This window comes from Lucilia sericata, unplaced genomic scaffold, assembly GCF_015586225.1.
Source record: "Lucilia sericata isolate MDLA Ls3-8-SP2 unplaced genomic scaffold, ASM1558622v1 Contig000546F_arrow, whole genome shotgun sequence".
Lineage (NCBI taxonomy): Eukaryota > Metazoa > Arthropoda > Insecta > Diptera > Calliphoridae > Lucilia > Lucilia sericata.
The window spans coordinates 150,143-172,500 of NW_023994556.1; the positions used below are offsets into that span (position 1 = coordinate 150,143).

General features: G+C 29.5%; 3 protein-coding genes and 1 long non-coding RNA gene across 9 annotated transcripts in view; 2 read left to right on the forward strand and 2 right to left on the reverse strand.

Moving 5' to 3' along the window:
• Positions 1-2,545: 2,545 nt before the first annotated feature.
• Positions 2,546-7,619, reverse strand: LOC119606018 (ubiquitin-conjugating enzyme E2 E1). 6 transcript variants are annotated; one of them, XM_037959380.1, is made up of 4 exons: positions 7,449-7,619; positions 5,368-6,178; positions 5,210-5,294; positions 2,546-3,648 (listed from the first exon to the last, which is right to left on the reverse strand). In XM_037959380.1, the coding sequence occupies exons 2-4, from the start codon at positions 6,098-6,100 to the stop codon at positions 3,636-3,638; spliced, it is 831 nt and encodes a 276-aa protein (XP_037815308.1). In that variant the 5' UTR covers positions 6,101-6,178; positions 7,449-7,619; the 3' UTR covers positions 2,546-3,635. The 6 variants fall into 6 exon arrangements, with proteins under 6 accessions (XP_037815308.1, XP_037815307.1, XP_037815309.1 ...); XM_037959379.1 differs by having other exon boundaries at positions 7,379-7,619; XM_037959381.1 differs by lacking the exon at positions 7,449-7,619 and adding an exon at positions 7,193-7,294 and having other exon boundaries at positions 3,392-3,648.
• Positions 7,620-7,769: 150 nt separating this feature from the next.
• The window catches only part of LOC119606021, a 148,475-nt gene continuing 133,886 nt past the window's right edge, over positions 7,770-22,358 (forward strand). The window contains exon 1 of the long non-coding RNA XR_005231621.1: positions 7,770-8,087. This is a non-coding gene — a long non-coding RNA (uncharacterized LOC119606021). The remainder of the gene's footprint in view (positions 8,088-22,358) is intronic.
• On the reverse strand, positions 9,370-11,484 carry LOC119606017 (ribosome biogenesis protein WDR12 homolog). The gene is made up of 5 exons (XM_037959378.1): positions 11,186-11,484; positions 10,441-11,122; positions 9,954-10,200; positions 9,753-9,885; positions 9,370-9,680 (listed from the first exon to the last, which is right to left on the reverse strand). The coding sequence occupies exons 1-5, from the start codon at positions 11,242-11,244 to the stop codon at positions 9,515-9,517; spliced, it is 1,287 nt and encodes a 428-aa protein (XP_037815306.1). The 5' UTR covers positions 11,245-11,484; the 3' UTR covers positions 9,370-9,514.
• LOC119606020 lies at positions 15,356-16,170 on the forward strand. The gene is made up of 2 exons (XM_037959385.1): positions 15,356-15,477; positions 15,583-16,170. The coding sequence occupies exon 2, from the start codon at positions 15,615-15,617 to the stop codon at positions 15,909-15,911; it is 297 nt and encodes a 98-aa protein (XP_037815313.1). The 5' UTR covers positions 15,356-15,477; positions 15,583-15,614; the 3' UTR covers positions 15,912-16,170.

A 22,358-nucleotide genomic window follows, 5' to 3' on the forward strand; every position in this document is an offset into this window, starting at 1 on the left:
ACCTAGGTGAAATTTATTCAAAAAGCTCCAATGAACACTATATAAGCATATTACAGTCAAATCTTAAGATCAGTGCCTTCGAAATGGACTTGGGCAACTTTATATTTCGGCAAGATAATAAGCTTAAGCACTTGATAAAGTTAAAAAAATAACATTTCTTTAGGAAAAATCACGGAAAAATTGGAATGTCCTGCTCAGAGCACCGCCCTAAATCCAATAGATTAATTTTGGACCATAATTTATCAAAAAATTCCGATGAATAGTGATCTAAAACGTATTTCTTTTGAAAATTATCATATGGGGATAGCAAGGGGAAGTGAAGGCGATTGCGAATAATAATGGAGAACAAAATTACCAAAATGGCTTAAGTAGATACAGATGTTAAAATCAGAACCAAAATAGATAAAAAATTTTGATATACAAGAAATTTAAATAATGATATATAAAATTTACACTTTATTTTGTCCGACAAAAAAGTGAATTTATTTTAATTTTAGATGTTATACAGAAAAATTGTAAGTACAATAATTTAGTTTTATTGTTATTTTTGTAGCATTGTATATAAACTAAATGATTTTGAAAAAAATTCCATATTCAATAATCATTTAACCGATTTTTCGCTGAAAGAATATACATGAGTACTTTTGCACTTTATTTTGTCCGATAGTGTATGTTTTTATAATCAGTTTATTACAAGATTACTTCGGTTTGGATCACTTCAAGATCAGTTCTAGTTCAGACCAACTTTATTTGAAGATCAGATCTATTTCAGTTGAGTTCATTTCAGTTCTAGTTCAGTCCTCCTTCACTAATAATTTATTTCGAGATCAATTTTAGTTCAGTTCTAAGACCAGATCTAGTTGAGTTCTAGCCCAGTTTTAGTTCTGCAGTTCAATTCAGTTCTAGTTCAGCTGTAGTAAAGTTCTAAGCCAGTTGTGATTCAGTTCTACTTTAAATTTTGTTCAATTCTGGTTCAGCTTTAGTTTAATTAAGTTCTGGTTCAGATTTGATTTACTTCTACTTTTCAGTTCTAGCTCAATTCTAGTTCTAGTTCAGTTCCAGTTCAGTTCTAGTTCAGTTCCAGTTCAGTTCGAGTTCAGTTATAGTTTAGTTCTAGTTCAGTTCCAGTTCAGTTCAAGATCAGTTATAGTTTAGTTCTAGTTCAGTCAAGTTCTAGTTCAGATTTGATTTACTTCTACATTTCAGTTCAGTTCTAGTTCAAGTTCTCGTTCAGTTCTTGTTCAGTTCAGTTCAAGTTCAGTTCTAAATCTAGTTCAGTTCTAGTTCATTTCTAGTTCAGTTCGAGTTCAGTTCAGTCCAGTTCAAGCTCAGTTCCAGTTCAGTTCAAGTTCAGTTATAGCTTAGTTCTAGTTTAGTTCAGTTCAAGTTCTAGTTCAGTTCTAGTTGAGTTACTTCTATATTTCAGTTCAGTTCTAGTCCTCTTCTAGTTCAGTTCTAGTTAAAGTTCTTGTTCAGTTCTAGTTCAGTTCTAGTTCAGTTCTAGTTCAAATTCTAGTTCAAGTTCTAGTTCAAGTTCTAGTTCAAGTTCTAGTTCAAGTTCTAGTTCAGTTCTGTTTCAGTTCCAGTTCAGTTCTAGTTCAGTTCTAGTTCGGTTCTAGTTCAGTTCTAGTTCAGTTCTAGTTCAGTTCTAGTTCAGTTCTAGTTCAGTTCTAGTTCAGTTCTTATTCAGTTCTACTTCAGTGCAAGTTCAGTTCTAGTTCAAGTTCTAGTCCTAGTTCAGTTCAAGTTCTAGTCCTAGTTCAGTTCTAGCTCAGTTCAAGTTCTAGTCCTAGTTCAGTTCTAGCTCAGTTCAAGTTCAGTTCAGTTCTAGTTCAGTTCTAGTTTAAGTTCTAGTTCAGTTCTACTTCAGTTCTAGTTCAGTTCTATGTTCTGGTTCAGATTTTGTTCACTTCTTAGTTTAGTTTTAGCAAAATCCTGTTCTAATTTAGTTGCGGTTGAGTTCAAATTTAGTTTTATGTAGTTCTATGTCAATTCATGTTCTATTTCATTTCAGTTGTAGTTTAGTTCCAAATCAATTCTAGTTCAGTTCTAGTTCATTTCCAGTAAAGTCCTAGTTCAATTCAACTTTCTCCTCATAGATTTAAAAAATGTTCGCCAGAACGACAATAAATATGCTCCTATTTTTGCCAAATGAAATTAATTTTTATATCATAGCTTTATATTTCTAAGTAACCCCAAAATATCCTAAACTTTTGCTAATAAAAATTAACAAAATACCAACTCTTATCCAAAGTAATTTTTCAGTTTTTATTTATTTTGACATTTTTAAAAATTTTTCTTTATAAATTTTTGTATTTTGTTGAGAAATTTTTTTGTTTTTATTTATTTATTATTAATAATATAAATATTTTTCATTAGACTTTATATTAAATCATATGGGAAAAATTAGGAATTTATAAAAAAAATTTATAAAATTAGAAACACAAAAAATTATGAAAAAAATAAACTAAAAAAAATTGTCATTATCCAAAGTAAGTCTTAAAGAGTGGTTTTGAAATATCAAATTATAAACATGTATTTTTTCTTTTTTTTTAATATATAAAATAAAACAAAACAAATTGTAATATTAAATTAATAACTACAAATACACAAAGATATTAAATTGCAAATGTAGCATGGGGGAAAATGGAAAAGGAGCATCATTCATTATTGTGTTTTATTTACTTTTGCTTTCTTCTTTCTTGTTTTGTAGTTGTTATATTTTGTGTATATAATATGTATATTTGTGTGGTTTTTTGTTAGTTTTTTTTTTTTTCATTATGTATAGATGTTTTATATGTATGTATGTGTGTATTTTAGGTATGTAGGTTTGTTTTTAAATTAATTCGTTTGTTGTTAGTTTAATTACTTAAAACTGTACATAAACTACAATTATATTATATTTTGCTGCTAGAGCGGGAAAAAGAAAACATTGTTTTTATGCAGGAAAGTTTAGGCAAATATTTAAATTTAGCAAATTGTTTAAAATACAGGATTTAAAAGATTTTCAATATTAATTTAAGCAAAATTTTAAACAAAAATTTTTCAGTCACCTGTTTTTCTGTATTTTTTTTTTTTCAAATGCAATTTTTTTTTTTTTTGTTAAAGAGCTTTACAAATTAATTCACTTATTTTTCATGCTTTTTGCTTTTCTCTTTTTGTAGAACTTAATTATTTTCAATTTCTCTTTGCTTTATTTAATTTTTTTATTGTGTTTTCTTTTGTTATTTTATTTTTTAATGCCATGATTTTTTTTGTGTATTTGTTTTTTCTTGTTTTAATATTATGATTTTGTTTTTATTTTTAGGATAAGTTTATTTTTTATTATTTTGCCATTAAGATTTTCGGTTTTATTTTATTAAAGTTTATTTTTTTTTTTTTTTTGTTTATCTTTATTAAATAATTATATAGTTTTGCAGTAATTTATTTGCAATAATAATTCGTTTTGTTTTTTCAGTTGGTTGGTTTTTTCTTTCATTCTAAATGTTATATAATAATAAATTGTTGTTGCTGTTAATGTTGTAGTTCATATCTATCCATTTATATAATGTAATAAGTGTTAAGTTTATGTTGTTATAATATTTGAGGTTCTTCTTACAACTACAACGTTCGTTAGATGATAATGTTTGGGGAAATCATGTTGCATACCTGGAAAAGAAAAATGTAAAATGGACGTTTTTATTTTGTTAATTAAAATCACTTTTAAAAACTGTTAACAAAGCTCAAGTTCAAGTTCAGTTCATGTTTAATATCAAATTAAGTTCAGATCAAGTTCAGTTCTAGTTCAGTTCTAGTTTAGTTCTAGTTTAGTTCTAGTTTAGTTCTAGTTTAGTTCTAGTTCAGTTCTAGTTCAGTTCTAGTTCAGCTCTAGTTCAGTTCTAGTTTAGTTCTAGTTCAGTTCTAGTTTAGTTCTAGTTTAGTTCTAGTTTAGTTCTAGTTTAGTTCTAGTTCAGTTCTAGTTTAGTTTAGTTCTAGTTATAGTTCAGTTCTAGTTCAATTCTAGTTCAGTTCTAGTTCAGTTCTAGTTCAGTTCTAGTTCAGTTCTACTTCAGTTTTAGTTCAGTTCTACTTCAGTTTCAGTTCAGTTCTAGTTCAGTGCTAGTTCAGTTCTAGTTCAGTTCTTGTTCAGTTCTAGTTCAGTTCTAGTTCAGTTCTAGTTCAGTTCAGTTCTAGTTCAGTTCTAGTTCAGTTCTAGTTCAGTTCAGTTCTAGTTCAGTTCAAGTTCTGTTCTAGTTCTGTTCTAGTTCTGTTCTAGTTCTGTTCTAGTTCTGTTCTAGTTCTGTTCTAGTTCTGTTCTAGTTCTGTTCTAGTTCTGTTCTAGTTCTGTTCTAGTTCTGTTCTAGTTCTGTTCTAGTTCTGTTCTAATTCTGTTCTAGTTCTGTTCTAGTTCTGTTCTAGTTCTGTTCTAGTTCTGTTCTGTTCTAGTTCTATTCTAGTTCTGTTCTAGTTCTGTTCTAGTTCTGTTCTAGTTCTAGTTCTGTTCTAGTTCTGTTCTAGTTCTGTTCTAGTTTTGTTCTAGTTCTGTTCTAGTTTTGTTCTAGTTCTAGTTCTGTTCTAGTTCTGTTCTAGTTCTGTTCTAGTTCTGTTCTAGTTCTGTTCTAGTTCTGTTCTAGTTCTGTTCTAGTTCTGTTCTAGTTCTGTTCTAGTTCTGTCTAGTTCTGTTCTAGTTCTGTTCTAGTTCTGTTCTAGTTTCTAGTTTCTAGTTCTGTTCTAGTTCTGTTCTAGTTCTGTTCTAGTTCTGTTCTACTTCTGTTCTAGTTCTGTTCTAGTTCTGTTCTAGTTCTGTTCTAGAACTGTTCTAGTTGTGTTCTAGTCTACTTCTGTTCTAATTCTGTTCTTGTTCTGTTCTACTTCTGTTCTTGTTCTGTTCTAGTTCAGTTTTAGTTCTTGTTCAGTTTCAGTTTTTGTTCACCTTCATTTCACTTTTTTGTGTTTATTGTCAAGTTCAATAACATTTAAACATGATATATAAACATTAATTTCCTGCCTAAAAAAATTTTAATAAAATTTTAAAAACCTGTCGCAGGTCAATATTTTACCCCTAAAACACATTAATGCTAAAACATTTCTTTAAATATACTTTAACAAAATATTCGTATCAAAACAGGAGAGAGCAAAGGTGTTGATAAATATTGAATATAATACAAAAATTGCTAAATAATACTAGTTATAACAATTGTATGCAGGAGTATTTTTAAAAATAAATTACCTTTTTGTCCATAGTCTAGCGATTCTATCATGCTCTTCGCGATTTTGTAAATATTGAGTAGCAATACTACCAACCAAAGGATCGGCTAAATTAGAAAAATTTATATTATGCGTTATTATAGGTTATTGCTAATAAAAATATATATATGAAGTACTAACCAGGATTACAATCAGTCAGCAGGGAACAAATTGACAGCAACACCTTTGATATGGTCAATGCTGGCGACCAATTATCCTTGAGAATATCTAAACAAATAACACCTTGACTATTGATGTTACAATGATAGATACGAGTACGGAACGTAACTTTAGGAGGTTTAAAAGGATACTCGGGTGAAAAGTGAATATCCAAAAAGAAAACACCACCTTCATATACGGAACCGGGTGGTCCCAAAATGGTCGAAACCCATTCATATAGATTATCACCCTTGGGACCGGCACTACAGTTGGGCGGTGGATCTAGAGTAATTTCGGCCAGTTCTTTTTGTATACGTTTGGCTGAAGTACCCAAAGCTTTTGAGATTTTTGGATTTGGTTTGGGATCTTTACGCGTTTCCTCACTAGTCGTGGCCGCTGCAGTCGAGGACGAGCCACCACTAACACCACCACCGCCAATGCCGGCACCCCCTAAGCCAGTGGAAGCATTTGTTGATGAACCCGAAGAGGCGGGATTATTGGTAGCACCTACCGTGGCATTATTACCATTACGACCGCGTCCAGAATTGGGTGTAGAATTTGTGTTGGTTGTGGTGGTGGTGGCATTATTGGTAGCAGACATATTATTGGCAGTGCCTGGTGGTGAATTGGCGGCCACAAGACCAGTGGCAGCAGCCGATGAAGCTGTCGTATTAGTTGCTGATGGACCACCACTAGTCGTAGAAGTTGAAGACATAGTGGTACTCAAGGTAGCAGGAGAAAGAACAAGTTATAGTTTGATGTTGGCCAAATAAAAAACAAGTTTGCAAGTAAGCTGCAAAGACAGAAAAGTAAAACAAAAAGTTTAAATCAGCTGTAATTCATTAATTATGCTGTAAATATTGATAAAATCAGCAAAAATCAATTTGTATTGCTTAAATGAGTTTAAAACTGAGATGCTAGAACATTTAGGTCCTCAATTTACTTAATTAAATTTACTCAAGAATAAGATTTCTTTTTAATTTTATTGTTAAAACAACTGAATGATTTAACTTAAAAAAGAAAAAGCAGTTTGTTATCGACACACAAACAACCTAGTCTATTTTAAGGCGTTAAAAAATTGTCTATGGCAAAGGATTTTCTGTTTCTCAACAAAGTAAATGAAATATATGTATAAAAACAAAGCAAGGAATATAAAATCCTTGAAATTACAAAAGAAAACTTGTATAGAAAATAAATCAGTTTGTCCTTGTTGAAAATTAAAATTTTACTATTTAGTCACGTTTTCTATACTTAACAACGTCCTACTGCTACTATTTACAACAAACACATTTATCCTCGGGAAGAATTTACTCCTACACTGGGTGGGAGTAGTTTCTTATATTCCGGCTTGGAATATTAAAGAGACAATAAAACAAATATATTTAACACGGTTGTTTTACTTTAGCGGCCATTTTGGGTATTAAATGCAAAAAAAAAAAAAGAAAAACAAAAACAAAAAAGAATAGCAGCAAAGCCAAATAACAACAACAAGAAACCACACGGCAAAGTTACACACAAAAGCAGAGAGCCCTTTAAAGCAAAAAACACTAATTGGAAATTTTGTTGAAAATAAAACACCTTAGATTTTCTTTAACTTTATTTATGTATAAGCTATAGGAAATAACTAAAATTTACTGAAAACACTATTGCAAAATTTTTCTTTTGAGACATTTAATTCTATGTGTGCAAATGCTCTGCTGCTGCCGACGTAGACTGCGTCAGAGTTTACAAACGCAATAGAATTTTTTTTATAACATTCTTAAAAGTTCTTTGTTGTTGTTTTTCATTTCTATCATTCTTTGATTGCCTTTTATAAAAGATTTTTCTAGTAAAATTTTGTATAACAAATTGTTAATATTTCACAAATTATTTAGACAATTTTTCACTATTTCACAAAATTTTTCAGACACTTTTTCGGTTTTGCAGTTTCATTTTTTTGTTCTTTCTTTAACTTCTTTTTTTTTCTTGCTATTAGCAGCCTTCGCTGTCTTACCGTTTTTTTCTCTGCCTGTCTTAATTTTTGCGAATTTTTTTCTTTATTACTTTTTTTAAAGTCTATTCACCTGTTTTTTTATGTTAATATTTAGCTTTCAACTAATATTTTTATATTAGTTTTATGTTTTTGTTAATTATTTTAACCAATTTTCTATCTTTTTTAATTTAAATCAAATTTTTTCTTTCTTCCCATCAAACTTTTTTTGAAACGCTTTGATTTTTTTTTCGCAAACAGTAGTCATTTGTGAAAATATAAAGTTGCCAGAGTATTTTTATGGCATTTCATTGGGGAACATTGCTAGACTAGGGAAACATGTCTGATATTGTTTTGTTTATGAAGAAAACAAAATACGAAAAAGTTCCGTTATAAAATAAATTCTCACAACAAGTAGTTGTGATAAATGTGATTGATCATTTAGTTTGAAGTGAACTTTTGTAAGAGAATGATCGAGTTTAAATTGATAATAAAAAATTATAAAAAAAATATATTGTGAAATTGATAATTTAGTGAAAATAATAAAATAAAGATTTGTGAAATTAAAGAAAAATAATAAATATTTGTGAAATTAACAATTTAATAAGAAATTGTGATGTATAAAATGTACTTTAATTTCAATGCGTAATAATTAGTGTAAAACGTTTTTTATTAACTTGAAGCTAAATTCAAGATGGTGTCTTCTTCTATTTGAAAATAGTAAAGTTCTAAGGTAAGTGCAGTAAAACTTAATATTTCTACCTCTATATTTTTGAAAAAGTATTTTTATGTTTTTTAAAATACATGCAAAATAAAAATCATATTATTTCACAATAATTTTTTATTATTTACTTTGTAATGGACCAAAGAATGTTTCTTTTATATAAATTTTAAGACTGAAATATTACTACAAAACTGCACATGATTTCAGTTTGTTTATATTGCTTTTGTTATTTTCATAACTGAATATTTATTTATAAAAATGCATACATTTTTATATAATACAACCACGTTATCATATAAAAAACTATTTTTAAGGAAAAATCACAAAATTTCACAGTTTTTAAGGAACTACCATAAATTTTAACTGATTTTCTTTTATTTTTTATACTTAAGGTATTGCTTCCTTATGTTCTCAATTATCTATTTCACAAATTATAACCAATTTTGGTGTTTTAAATAATAAAAATCTAATTTTAGTATAGTGTAGAATAACGTCGTTCTGTTGTGTCTGAAATTTGATAGTTATTTTAAAAACTACTTTAAGGTTTTCGTAAAAAATACAGTATAAGTTTTTGTGAAAAAGAACAATATTTGAAAAATATCAAAATCTATACATGACACACAGCAGAAGGGTCAGTGTGGTTACAACCATCAGTACAAACAAATAATATCTTCCCCACTATGATGGCTTAGTGTATAAATATTGAATCCTCCAAAGTCTTGTGATGAGTTTAAAAAGTTCAACAATGGGAGTTTGAGATTACCCCTTGCAGAAAAAAATAATTTGGTTTTGTTTGTGATATTTGTTAATATAATTGAGTATGTAATTTTTATATTTAGGAAATTTTGGATATTTTCATATTACATAAGAAATCTGGCAAGTTAGAAACACTTGATTATAAATGGCCATTTAAATGATAAGTGTGAAAGAGACAAATATATAAACAAATGTCAATTAGCCGGTAGATGCTGATTTTCCGAAGCTTCGCTAGTAGTTGTATAAAAGTAGTAGTAGGTAAAACGGGTAAAATTTTAGTAAGGAAATGGAGACCGAAAATAAGCGAATCGTTATTTTTAAAAGTCATGTTCGAAAAATTTTGATGTGTAGTTTGTTGAAGATTATTAAATAATTTAAGTTCAATTTCATACAAATTCAAAATTCGAACTAAAAATATTCCTGAAAGATTCCAAAATTTTTAAATATTTAAAAGTAGTTTCAGAATATTAACTTTTGGCAATCGGAACTTCTACTTAGATCTTAAATAGTTTGAAAAAGAAACCACACTTTTTATGATTTTTTTTCACTTTTTTCTTTATTTTGTCATAAAAAACAAACACTTTCTTTTTGTATATTTAAATTTAGTCACGAAGGGAGAAATATTTTCCTGGAAAATATTGTACACATATAAATTTCTATATATAAAACTATTAAATTGTTTATTTGGTATCCATGCTGTTATCATTCGAGGCTAAGGCTTTACGTGACTTATAGACACGTACAGTATTATCAGCACCGCCAGAAACAATATATTTAGGATTAGACCAATCAATATCTAATACTTTATCGCCATGACCTATTAAATCATATAAAGGAGCCTTGGGACTGTAAATTGAAGAAAAACAAATAATTATAAGATTTTTTAATTTTAGAGCAAAAATTTCATTTTAAACAAACCTGCGACAATCCCATAGTTTATTTTGATTATCATAAGAACCCGAAACGAATAAATATTCCTCTGTATTTGACCACATAACAGTTTGTACCCATTGTTGATGACCCAAATAGGTGTTGCGTACTACGGAGCCATCTGCAAGTAAATTATTAATTTTTATTAAATAAATCTTTTTATTCTAGTTGTATGTATATCTAACTTACGATTTGTTCTGGGATCATAGAGTCTTATGTTTTTATCTGCCGAAGCTGTTATTATGAGTTTATTTATTGTTGAATAACTGGCATCAAATATAGACTTGTTGGTTGATATTTCCGTTTTAATACCTTCCATATTTAAATCCCATACTTTCATAGTATGATCCCAACTGCTAGTCAGCAGTGTATAATCATCCATCCATTGTACAGCAGAAATACATTCACGATGTCCTTGCAGTGTCATTTGGGGAGTCTAAAAATATAATGAATGTTAGATATCTATAAATATAAATAGTGCATTTTAGGTTTTAAATGAAATCTCTACTTTTTGTGTATCAGAGATGGATTTAAACTTTAGTTTAATGAACAATTAAGATTTAATAAATTTGGAATTTATTTATCTATCTATCCATCTATCAAAATTATAGGGAGATTTTTTCTTTTGATTCTTTTAACTAATTCAATATTGCCATCATAAACACTTCTGACTTACCCTTGTTGAACCACCATCGGGTCTTGCTCTTTTCGAAGTACCTTCTCCTGCTTCATTAATATCCGCCGACCATATTTTCAACATAGTATCCCAGGAACCAGTGGCAAATTTCTGCTGATTCGGACTAACATCAACACCATCAATTCCTCTCTCATGACCCTTACAAACCGATACACATTCCACTGAATTCGATTCAATCTTCCAATCCCATAGCATGGCTGTTTGATCTTGCGAACAACTAACAAATTTACCACGTTCATCATCCAAAGAAACCCAGGCTACTGCTTTTACGGGCATAGTATGACCGGGTATAGTTAGCACATGTTTACCCTTAATAGTCCATATATTAATGGTGTTATCATAACAGCCAGTCAATATCCATTTGCCACAAGTTTTTACCGCTGAAACCCAATCATCATGCAAAAGGCATTCTTGGGGTTCGGGTGCGGGGAATCTCTCCACATATTCCAATTCTATGGCATCTTCAAATGATATAGCCTTCTCTTTTAAATGATCACAAAGACGGCCTCTTAAGTACTCGTCGAATACCAAGAAATCAAATTCCACAGTACGTTTGTCATCATCTAAAGAAGCATGTTGCAGTAGAGTATTAATGAAGCTATTCAATTCCGTAGTGGTAATGGTGGCATCTATGGAATAAGGTACATCGGGTACGGCATATCTAAAAAAAAAAATGTTAGCTATTAAACCTGGATAATTCCGAATTATGCTTTTCTATACTTACTGTTCCTGTTTTGTTTTAAAATGTACTTGTACTTGACCCTCTCCGTTTTCTGTTTCCATTTTAGCTTTTTCTATTTGAACACTAGTTACTATGGTAATTTCTTTACTTTTTCAAATAAATCTTATGCTTTAGAGCATAAACTATAGTTTTTTTTGTTAATTTATATATAAATTTATTTTAATTTATTAAAGTTTTCTAAGTAAATTGTAAAAAATCACGCTGTATTTCACAGTTTTTCTATAAGTTGTTTTTTATTTAAACACGTTTTGACAATTCTCTCACACATGCTAGTTAATGTCAAAAAAGGTGTTGCCAGATTTGTTAGAAATGCGACAATTTGTGTAACCAGATGTATATAGGTGTTGGCATATTTAACCCTATAATGAGATATTAGTAGATAGTATGAAAAATAACAATCGAACTTAGACGAAAAAGTCGACTATCTTGTAAGAAAAAAAGTCGAAAAGTCGATTTTTGAAAAAAAAAATCGAAAAGTCTATATAAAAAAATGTGAAATCAAAATTTTAAAATTGCATTTTGTTGAAAAATCAAATAATACTAAATTGATATAAGTCAACTTTTTATAATTTGCATAATATCCTAATTTAGATATAAGAGCTCAATAATGTAACGTCATTTACAGGATATCTGATATATCGCTTATTTACTACAAGAAGGTCATAAATCAAAAAACTTTGTTTTAAATAAAAAGAAGTTTTATGTTTTGTTACATTTTACTTATTTGTAAAACACATCGCCGAATTTAAACAAGTAAGGAAGTATAGTCGGCCGTGACCGACCATATGCTACCCTACACCAGTTATGAATATTAAATGTGATTTATTTTTCATAATAAAGCTTTTATCTTCTATTACCTTATTCCGATACATTTTAGCAATATATGGATGAAAAACTAATTTTCTGAAAGAGGCTTTATAGGAGGGCTAGGGGCAAATATGGACCAAGCCTGATAAAATTTTGTAAATATATTTATATTTACATAATATTTTATTGTGCTGAATTTCATCGCGATATTTGTGTTTATAAGTTAATTTTGGACATTCAAGTAATTTTCTGAAGGGGACTTTGTATGGGAACTAGGGTCAAATGAGGCCCGATCTCTATGAAATTTGGCAAAGTCATTAAGGCTTGTATAAAACTTAGTTGTGCGGCTTTTTATCAATATACAGGTATATTTAACATAATTATGAGCTCAGAAGCCCTTTTCGGGGGGTTCTGCTGTATGGGGGCTAGGAGTGTGTGCCAAATTTCATCCAATTATCTTGAAAATTGCGACCTGTACCTTGCGCACAAGGTTTACATGGACAGCCAGCCAGCCAGACGGACGGACGGACAGACGGACATAGCTTAATCGACTCAGAAAACGATTCTAAGCCGATTGGTATACTTTAAAGTGGGTATAGGAAGAATATTTTTGTATGTTACAAACATCAGCACAAACCCAATATACCCTCCCCACTAAAATGGTGTAGGGTATAAAAACAAAATCTGATGTATACAGTAGTTGTTAATATGTTTCTCATCTGAACTTAAATTTAATTTTTACTTATCCAATATACATAAGTCAAAGCTTGGGTTTTACTCGCTCACCGGAAATAATAGAACTTTCCGAAAATAGACAAAACTATATGAAATTATTTAATATGACATAAATTCCGTAGATCTTGACCTATAAAGGATTTATTTTATGAGGATCGGTAGACAATTGACCCCACCAATCAGTTGTTAACAATAAATTATTGAAAATTTACAAAATTATGATAAAATTTTACAAAAAACTATTCATTTTGAAAAATTAATCATTCTTTTCGATTTCGTAGAGCTCGACCAATATTTGACCTATTAAAGGGCTTATTCCAAAACTTAGACTTATAAACTAATAAATCCAGAACTAAATCCATATATAAGACAAATTTTTGATAATGCGGGCCTGTTACGTTATGTATCTGAAATATCAAATTAAAATCTTCATTATTTCAAAATAACAAGTGAATACCATTATTAATTTTTTTTTTTATTTATTTAACCAACTTTGTTCAATGAACTTTTATTAAATACCCCACTCTTCCACCACCCGTTCAACTAATTGACTTTACTTTAAAAGCCAACCAACAAAAATTATGGTCATAATGTGAATATGAATTTACAAATGAACTTTTAGTTCATTTCGCAAACCAAAACAATGTTGAGTGCTTCTTACTGCTGGGCCAGTATAACCTCCTTAAGCAGAAGAGACATCCATTAAACACGCACTCAATATTACGTAAATTTAAAGTACACACATTCATTCATTGTTTCTTTTATTCGTTAAAAATTGTTTAACCCAAAAAAACTGGAAGAAGGCATCATTATTATTAATATTAAATAATACTTTGTAATAATTTTGTTTATTGTTGTTATTGTTGCTTTAATATTCATTAATTTCGTTTTGTCAGTGAGTTAATTGCAACACAATTTAGAAATTATAAATTTTGGAGGTTAAGTAGCCAATCAAGTCAAAGAGCTTACTAGCCATTGAGTGGGTGATTGAAGCTGATTGCTTTTAAAGCTGTTTATTTATGGTTATGGATTTAGGGGACTTGATGTAGAAGTAAGGTTAACAGTTTATTTTGAAGATGTATTGGAAGTTGTTTTCATATATAAGTATACTTCAATTATTAATTGTATATAGATAAGTGGCTGATACAATTTAGTTTTCTTGTCTCTTAAGAAAGGTCATTTTAATTAAATAATAAAGACAAAGTGATGGAACAACAACAATAATAACACTTATTATGGTTGTTTCTATTAATATTCAAAGGATTTGATATATTTTTAAAGGATTTTTTGGAGTATTCCAATATATTTTAGCTGTCAGCTTACTATTGGTTAATAACCGATTCCTTTTACATCATGTATGTACATTGTATCTTTGAATTACTGAAATGTATGTATATCTGGTATTTGGCATTGAATTTGTATTTAAATGCATTCATGGGTTCACAATCTGTGAAGTATTTGAGCTATAGCTACGATTTCAATCATTTCAGACATTATTTTTCACTGATTAGATAACAAGAGGAGATAGTTTAAGTAAGTAAGAGCCCAATATCTTGTGATTTTATTCCGTAATCTTCTTTATCAATAAAAACGCAATATTTGTTTGTCGATAAACTAAGGAACTACGAATCCTAATAAGACAAAATTTGTTCAACAGTGATGTAGTCTAGAGATCGCTCAATTACAGGACTTAGCAAAAACCCTTATAAAACTTTCTGAACATCACAGGTAGGGTTCTATAGTTGAAACGAAAAGTCGACTTTTCGACTTTTTTCATTTAGTTAAAAGTCGACTTTTCGACTTTTTGCATTTTATGAAAAGTAGATTTTTCGACTTTTTTCATTTAATTAAAAGTCGACTTTTAGACTTTTCGACTTTAAGTATTTTATAAGTATGTAGTCGACTTTTCGACTTTTTCCGACATTTTTCGACTTTTTCCGACTTTCGATTTCTTTCGACTTTTTGACTATTTTCGACTTCTTTCGACTTTTTTCGACTATTTTTTGACTTTTTTCGAGTTTTTCCGACTATTATAGAGTTTTTGACTTTTTTTCCACTTTTTAAAAATTTTCGACTGTTTTTGACTTTTTTCTACTATTTTCAAGTTTTCGACTTTTTCCGACTTTTTGACCTTCGACTTTTTTCGACAAAAAGTCGATTGTTCGATTATTCGAAAGTCGATTTATAGAACCCTAATCACAGGTGTAAAAATACTACTTTTCAATTTCATTATTTGCCAGTTTCACTATCGAATTAAGATTTAGAATATGTTATTATACTTTCTAATTTTCTAAATTTCATGATTAACATTAAGACTCACTGCAATTAATTAAATTTACTATACAACTATAAAGATGTGACCACATATTGAAAGACTTTCCTTATGGAGATTTAAAAAAAAGTCCAATACAATAATTTTAAAATACACACTCAACACATTAACGTGTTTTGAATTGAAGATGAGTCTGGTTTTAAAAGACCATTAAAATAAACGTTTATTGCAAAAATAAATAACCAAAAAAAAACTTTACAAAAATGTTTAAAAATGAATTTGTAATTGTTTAAAAACAAAATGAACAAACAGAGTTCTCTTAAAAAATAGTCTAAACACACAAAATGAATACCACAAAGAGTTTGAAGAGTAAATTTGAATTGGCTTTTTAAACAAAAAGTCTATAAACAGTGGTAAAATAACAGTAACTGGTATTATTAACGTGTGGAACGTGCATAAGGTAAGATCGGCAAATAAAAGTAAAAAAGTAACGCGGGATTATTTTTTTAAAAGAGGATTAATTTAAATTGGAAAGAAAATTTAAATAAAGTGTTTGCTTTTTTAGAGTGCTAAATTATCGAAAAACAAAAAATCAAAATGAAATCTTTTGCTGTATGTCTTGCTGTCTTGGCCATTGCTGCCTTTGCTTATGCTATGCCCCAACAACGTGAAGGTGCCGCCTATACCAATGAGGCTATACGTCAAGCTCAACAAACTTTCCTGATACCCAAAGATGCCCAAATCCAAAATGTCCAGGAGGGTATTGAATTGGGTGCCTATGAACAAATACCCGGCAATCAACGCATCAATCTATTTGAAATTTTAGGCGATCAAGTTCCCTCAGAAGTAATCAACAACTTACAGGCTCAAGTAGATCAAATTGGTAGAAATTAAATTTATTAATTAGAAAAAAAAAAACTCTTCTTAATCTTAAAAGCACTTTCATTACATTTCATATTGTTATTTATGATCGAAATAAGGTTATGTTTAAAACGGTATGTACCGGATGTAATCTTACGAAAACATTGTTGTTAAATTTTTTTTTGTTATTTAAAACTTATTTTTTTTGTTGTTGAAATTTTTCTGTTTTTGTTTAGTTTTTAAATAATAATAAAAAAAAAATAAATATTTTAGAAAAAATTTTATTATAAAAGATAAAGGAGTTTTATTTATTAACTTTATTTGAAATTAAAAACAAATAACAAGTATTAAAATGCAAGTTACCTTTTTGTAGTTGTTTTTGTAAACTTAAACAATTGTCTCAAATTATTTACTCTCACTTTCACAAGAAACACCATCCCTGCAATTGTTGAAAGCGAGACAAAAAAAAAACGTATTTTTTCCATGCTTGAGAAATCATGTTGTTATTTCTTCCTATTTTTGTTATTGTTTTTAACATTACCGTTAGTTACATTAGTGTTTGTCATTGTCTTTACCTTAAAAGGCATTCATTCATTCATTTGTTATTGTTTTCCTCTGTCTATTATTGATTGACATTTTGTGACATTTTGTTTTGTTGTTTGTGATGATGAGGGAATATTTTGCATAATAAAAGAAATTATTACCTCTAATGCATATTAATTAAGCTAAAAAATCTATTACAAATTTGTTAAAAATTATTAACAAATTTTGTTTCTTTTTTATTAAACACATACTTACGTACCACTAATTTACATAATACTTTTATACTACATTTTAATAATTATTATTTGTTTTATTTATATTTTTATTAATTGTTTATATTCCAAATAAACAATGTATGTAAAATATTAGTTCGTACAAAAATTGAATCTAGTTGGAATACTTTGTTTTTCTACAAATATGTTTAATATGTATGTTCATGGCTATTTGTTGCTTTTTTCAATTTAAGTTTTCGTTTTTTTTTGCATTATGTAATAGTACTTGTGGCCTCTACATTATTTTTATGTTTATTATTGTTGCAGTTTTATTTTTGTATTTTTGTTACTTTTGCTGAAAATGCTGTAAATCATGTTGTACTCGTTTTAAGTTTTTTTTCTTCTCATACTCATCACCATCATTATGAAGTTTGTATTATACCGGAGCATCATGCTGCATGTGACCAACTAAATATCTTTCACTTTTTCCACTGCTATACACAGTGTGTAGCCGCCATTCTCGCAGGGCCCCTTGAAATGTTAATATAGCCGTACCATGGTATAAAAATAGAAGAACATTCTTCTTTAACTTCCGAACTGTTAGTCCAATTTGAATGATATCTTCTCACATATTAAAAGAATAACAGGCTGACAAATTTTTAACCCAGAGACTTAAGTAAACTTTTCTAAAGGATTGAGCCGCGCTGAATCCTAATCTGAATTTCAGAATTTCTCAATCACATCTGGGACTTGAGATATCGTGTTCTGAAATTTGAAAAACTTAGTTTTTTACTCTTTTTGAGACGTTATAATAGCGCCAAGGCAACCATCTTAAAGCCGATTTTGTCCATTCTGCCAGCTTTAAAATAAAGGCTTAACATCTGACATATCTTCTTATTTCTTCGAGATATGGTCAACAAAAGCTTGATATAACAATAAGTACACAAAAAACGCTATTTTTCGTACATACATACTAATGTAGATCTTTTCCTAGATATGTATATATTCACTAGATTTAATAAGTATACATTCTCCTCTCAATCTAAACTAAGTCTCTTTCAAAGCCTCAGTTGGTCGCATTTATCTCTATAATTCATTTACTTTTATGAAGATGCTGTATGCAGAGCTTCATTTGATTGTTAATTTTCTGTGTGTATGTGTGTTTTCCGTCTACTTTCAATTGATTTTGTTTTTCTGTATTTTAAAGATATATTTTTTTTCAATTAAATTTTTCAACTCTTCATAACGATCGCATTCTGTGTCGGTGTTTTAATTTTTCCTCTTTTGAAAACCAAAACGATAAAAAAACTTTTGTTGGGTAATATTTAATTGTGACCAAGTTTTAGTTTTGTTTTAAGTTTTTCTGGTTTAAACCTAATGAAAGCCTTATATTTATAATCACATGATTAATTATGATGTGATAATGATGATGTTGAAGCCAAAGGTGCTGATAATAATTAAAGTTATCTGGTTTTTTAGTTTTTTTGGGGGTTTCTTACTTTTTTTGTGTATTGGATTTGAACCAGTCATGGAAAATTTAGTAGTCTATAGTCTAATTCATAGTCTAGTCTATAGTCTAATTCATAGTCTAGTCTATAGTCTAGTCTATAGTCTAGTCTATAGTCTAGTCTATAGTCTAGTCTATAGTCTAGTCTATAGTCTAGTCTATAGTCTAGTCTATAGTCTAGTCTATAGTCTAGTCTATAGTCTAGTCTATAGTCTAGTCTATAGTCTAGTCTATAGTCTAGTCTATAGTCTAGTCTATAGTCTAGTCTAGTCTATAGTCTAGTCTATAGTCTAGTCTATAGTCTAGTCTATAGTCTAGTCTATAGTCTAGTCTATAGTCTAGTCTATAGTCTAGTCTATAGTCTAGTCTATAGTCTAGTCTATAGTCTAGTCTATAGTCTAGTCTATAGTCTAGTCTATAGTCTAGTCTATAGTCTAGTCTATAGTCTAGTCTATAGTCTAGTCTATAGTCTAGTCTATAGTCTAGTCTATAGTCTAGTCTATAGTCTAGTCTATAGTCTAGTCTATAGTCTAGTCTATAGTCTAGTCTATAGTCTAGTCTATAGTCTAGTCTATAGTCTAGTCTATAGTCTAGTCTATAGTCTAGTCTATAGTCTAGTCTATAGTCTAGTCTATAGTCAGTCTATAGTCTAGTCTATAGTCTAGTCTATAGTCTAGTCTATAGTCTAGTCTATAGTCTAGTCTATAGTCTAGTCTATAGTCTAGTCTATAGTCTAGTCTATAGTCTAGTCTATAGTCTAGTCTATAGTCTAGTCTATAGTCTAGTCTATAGTCTAGTCTATAGTCTAGTCTATAGTCTAGTCTATAGTCTAGTCTATAGTCTAGTCTATAGTCTAGTCTATAGTCTAGTCTATAGTCTAGTCTATAGTCTAGTCTATAGTCTAGTCTATAGTCTAGTCTATAGTCTAGTCTATAGTCTAGTCTATAGTCTAGTCTATAGTCTAGTCTATAGTCTAGTCTATAGTCTAGTCTATAGTCTAGTCTATAGTCAGTCTATAGTCTAGTCTATACTCTAGTCTATAGTCTAGTCTATAGTCTAGTCTATAGTCTAGTCTATAGTCTAGTCTATAGTCTAGTCTATAGTCTAGTCTATAGTCTAGTCTAGTCTAGTCTATAGTCTAGTCTATAGTCTAGTCTATCGTCCAGTCTATCGTCTAGTCTATAGTCCAGTCTATAGTCTAGTCTATAGTCTCGTCTATAGTCTAGTCTATAGTCTAGTCTATAGTCTAGTGCTATAGTCTAGTCTATAGGTCTAAGTCTATAGTCTAGTCCATAGTCTAGTCTATAGTCTAGTCTCTAGTATAGTTATTAGTCTAGTCTAAGTCTAGTCTATAGTTCTAGTATATAGTCTAGTCCTATAGTTTAGGTTCTAAGTTAGGTCTTAGTCTAGTTCTATAGTCAGTCTATAGTCTAGTCTATAGTCAAGTCTATAGTCTAGTCATATGTCTAGTCTATTAGTCTAGTCTATAGTCTAGTCTAGAGTTCTAGATATAGTCTAGTCTCTAGTCTAGTCTATAGTCAAGTCTATAGTCTAGTCCATAAGTCTCGTCTATGTCTAGTCTATAGTTAGTTCTGTAGTCTAGTCTATAGTCTAGTCTATAGGTCTGTCTATTAGTCTAGTCTATAGTCTAGTCTATAGTCTAGTCTATAGTCTATCATAGTCTAGTCTCTAGTCTAGTCTAGTCGTCTATAGTCTAGTCTATAGTCTAGTCTATAGTCTAGTCTATAGTCTAGTCTATAGTCTAGTCTATAGTCTAGTCTATAGTCTAGTCGATAGGCAGGCGAGGCTAATCTAAGGCGAGAGGCAGGCGAGAGGCGAGGCGAGAGGCTAGGCGAGAGGCGAGGCTAGAGGCGAGGCGAGGGCCGAGGCGAGAGCGAGGCGCGAGGCTAGGCGAGAGGCGAGGCGAGAGGCGAGGAGGGCTAGGCGAGGTCTAATCGAGGCTAGTCGAAGTCTAGTCTAGGCTAGTCCTAAGTCTAGTCTATAGTCTAGTCTAAGTCCGAGCGATAGGCGAGTCTATAGAGTCTAGAGTCTAATCTATAGTTCAGTCTATAGTCCTAGTCTATAGTCTAGTCTATAGTCTAGTTTTATAGTCTGGTCTATAGTCTAGTTATAGTCTAGTCTATAGTCGTCTATAGTCTAGTCTATAGTCTAGTTTATAGTCTGGTCTATAGTCTAGTTTATAGTCTAGTCTATAATCTAGTCTATAGTCTAGTGTATAGTCTAGTGTATAGTCTAGTCTATAGTCAGTCTATAGTCTAGTCCATAGTCTAGTATATAGTCTAGTCTATAGTCAGTCTATAGTAGTCTATAGTCTAGTCTATAGTCTAGTCTATAGTCTAGTCTATAGTCTAGTCTATAGTCTATCATATCTAGTATAGTCTAGTCTATAGTCTAGTCTATATCTAGTCTATAGTCTAGTCTATAGTCTAGTCTATAGTCTAGTCTATAGTCTAGTCTATAGTCTAGTCTATAGTCTAGTCTATAGTCTAGTCTATAGTCTAGTCTATAGTCTAGTCTATAGTCTAGTCTATAGTCTAGTCTATAGTCTAGTCTATAGTCTAGTCTATAGTCTAGTCTATAGTCTAGTCTATAGTCTAGTCTATAGTCTAGTCTATAGTCTAGTCTATAGTCTAGTCTATAGTCTAGTCTATAGTCTAGTCTATAGTCTAGTCTATAGTCTATCTATAGTCTAGTCTATAGTCTAGTCTATAGTCTAGTCTATAGTCTAGTCTATAGTCTAGTCTATAGTCTAGTCTATAGTCTAGTCTAGTCATAGTCTAGTCTATAGTCTAGTCTATAGTCTAGTCTATAGTCTAGTCTATAGTCTAGTCTATAGTCTAGTCTATAGTCTAGTCTATAGTCTAGTCTATAGTCTAGTCTATAGTCTAGTCTATAGTCTAGTCTATAGTCTAGTCTATAGTCTAGTCTATAGTCTAGTCTATAGTCTAGTCATAGTCTAGTCTATAGTCTAGTCTATAGTCTAGTCTATAGTCTAGTCTATAGTCTAGTCTAGTCAATAGTCTAGTCTATACTAGTAGCGTAGTCTGTTATTTAGCCTACAGAACAGTTAGTTTAGCACATTACAACCTAAAAATGCACTGTTTTTTTTATAAGTTAGTACTATTAAAAATTTCAGTTTTCCATGCCTGATTTGAACTACCAAATTACAGTTGCTACTGTTGATAAACATTTATGTGTGTCCCTCAGTTAATTTGGCTAAATAAAACGATAATATTAGGCAGAGTTTCTTAAAGGTGATTGAAAAGTATTAGAATAGATATTCGTTCTGATCCCGAGGCGCAAAATAACATTTTAAATAAAACTCTTTTGTTTTTTTTTTTTTTTTTTTTTTTTTTATTTATATTTTATTCACTAAAATCAATTAATTAACTTACAAATTCATTTCTTTAGATATTTCATAATAATTATTTAAAAAATAAACTAAATTTATTTTTTTTAGTTTAGGCAAAAAAAACCAAAATTAACTTAATTAATGCACGTTAAAATGATTTTTCTTTTTAAAATAATTTAAAAATAACTTAAACGAAATTAAAAACTAAAATGAACTTTGCGCTTTATAATTAAAAAAAATGTAATGAATGCTTAGGAAAGGGCTTAAGGAATTGAGGACAAGGTAAGGGTGTTTAAAAAGGATTTGTTTTATATTTCTAGTGTTTTTTTTGCAATGTTAAATATTAATGAAATTATGACATAAAAATTAAATCAATGAATTAATTATAAACTAAAAAAAGAGAAAAAAAAAAAAAAAAATACCTAAAAGAAATGACTTTTTGTTTGATTGTTTTAAATTATATTATGCATTAATAATAAAACTAAAAATATGTTTTTAATAATAATAATTAAATATGAATTTAAATTAAAAAATATGAATGATAATTATAAAATTAAAATAATAAAGAAACTTTATTCAATTCAGTCTAAATGATTAAATATGACAAATAAAATAAAAGCTTTTATGCCGTAGCTAATAAAAATGAAAACAAAAATCAAAATTATGAATTTAAAAAAACTAAAATTTTGAATAATAGTTATAATAATAATTTCCTAAAACAAAAATGTTAAAGCGAAAAAAAAATTAAATAATAGAAATCAATGATTACATAATGACAACTTATAACTGATAATTCTTTTGTTCAATTGGAAAAGCGATTATCGTTTATGAGTTGTAATTTTGCA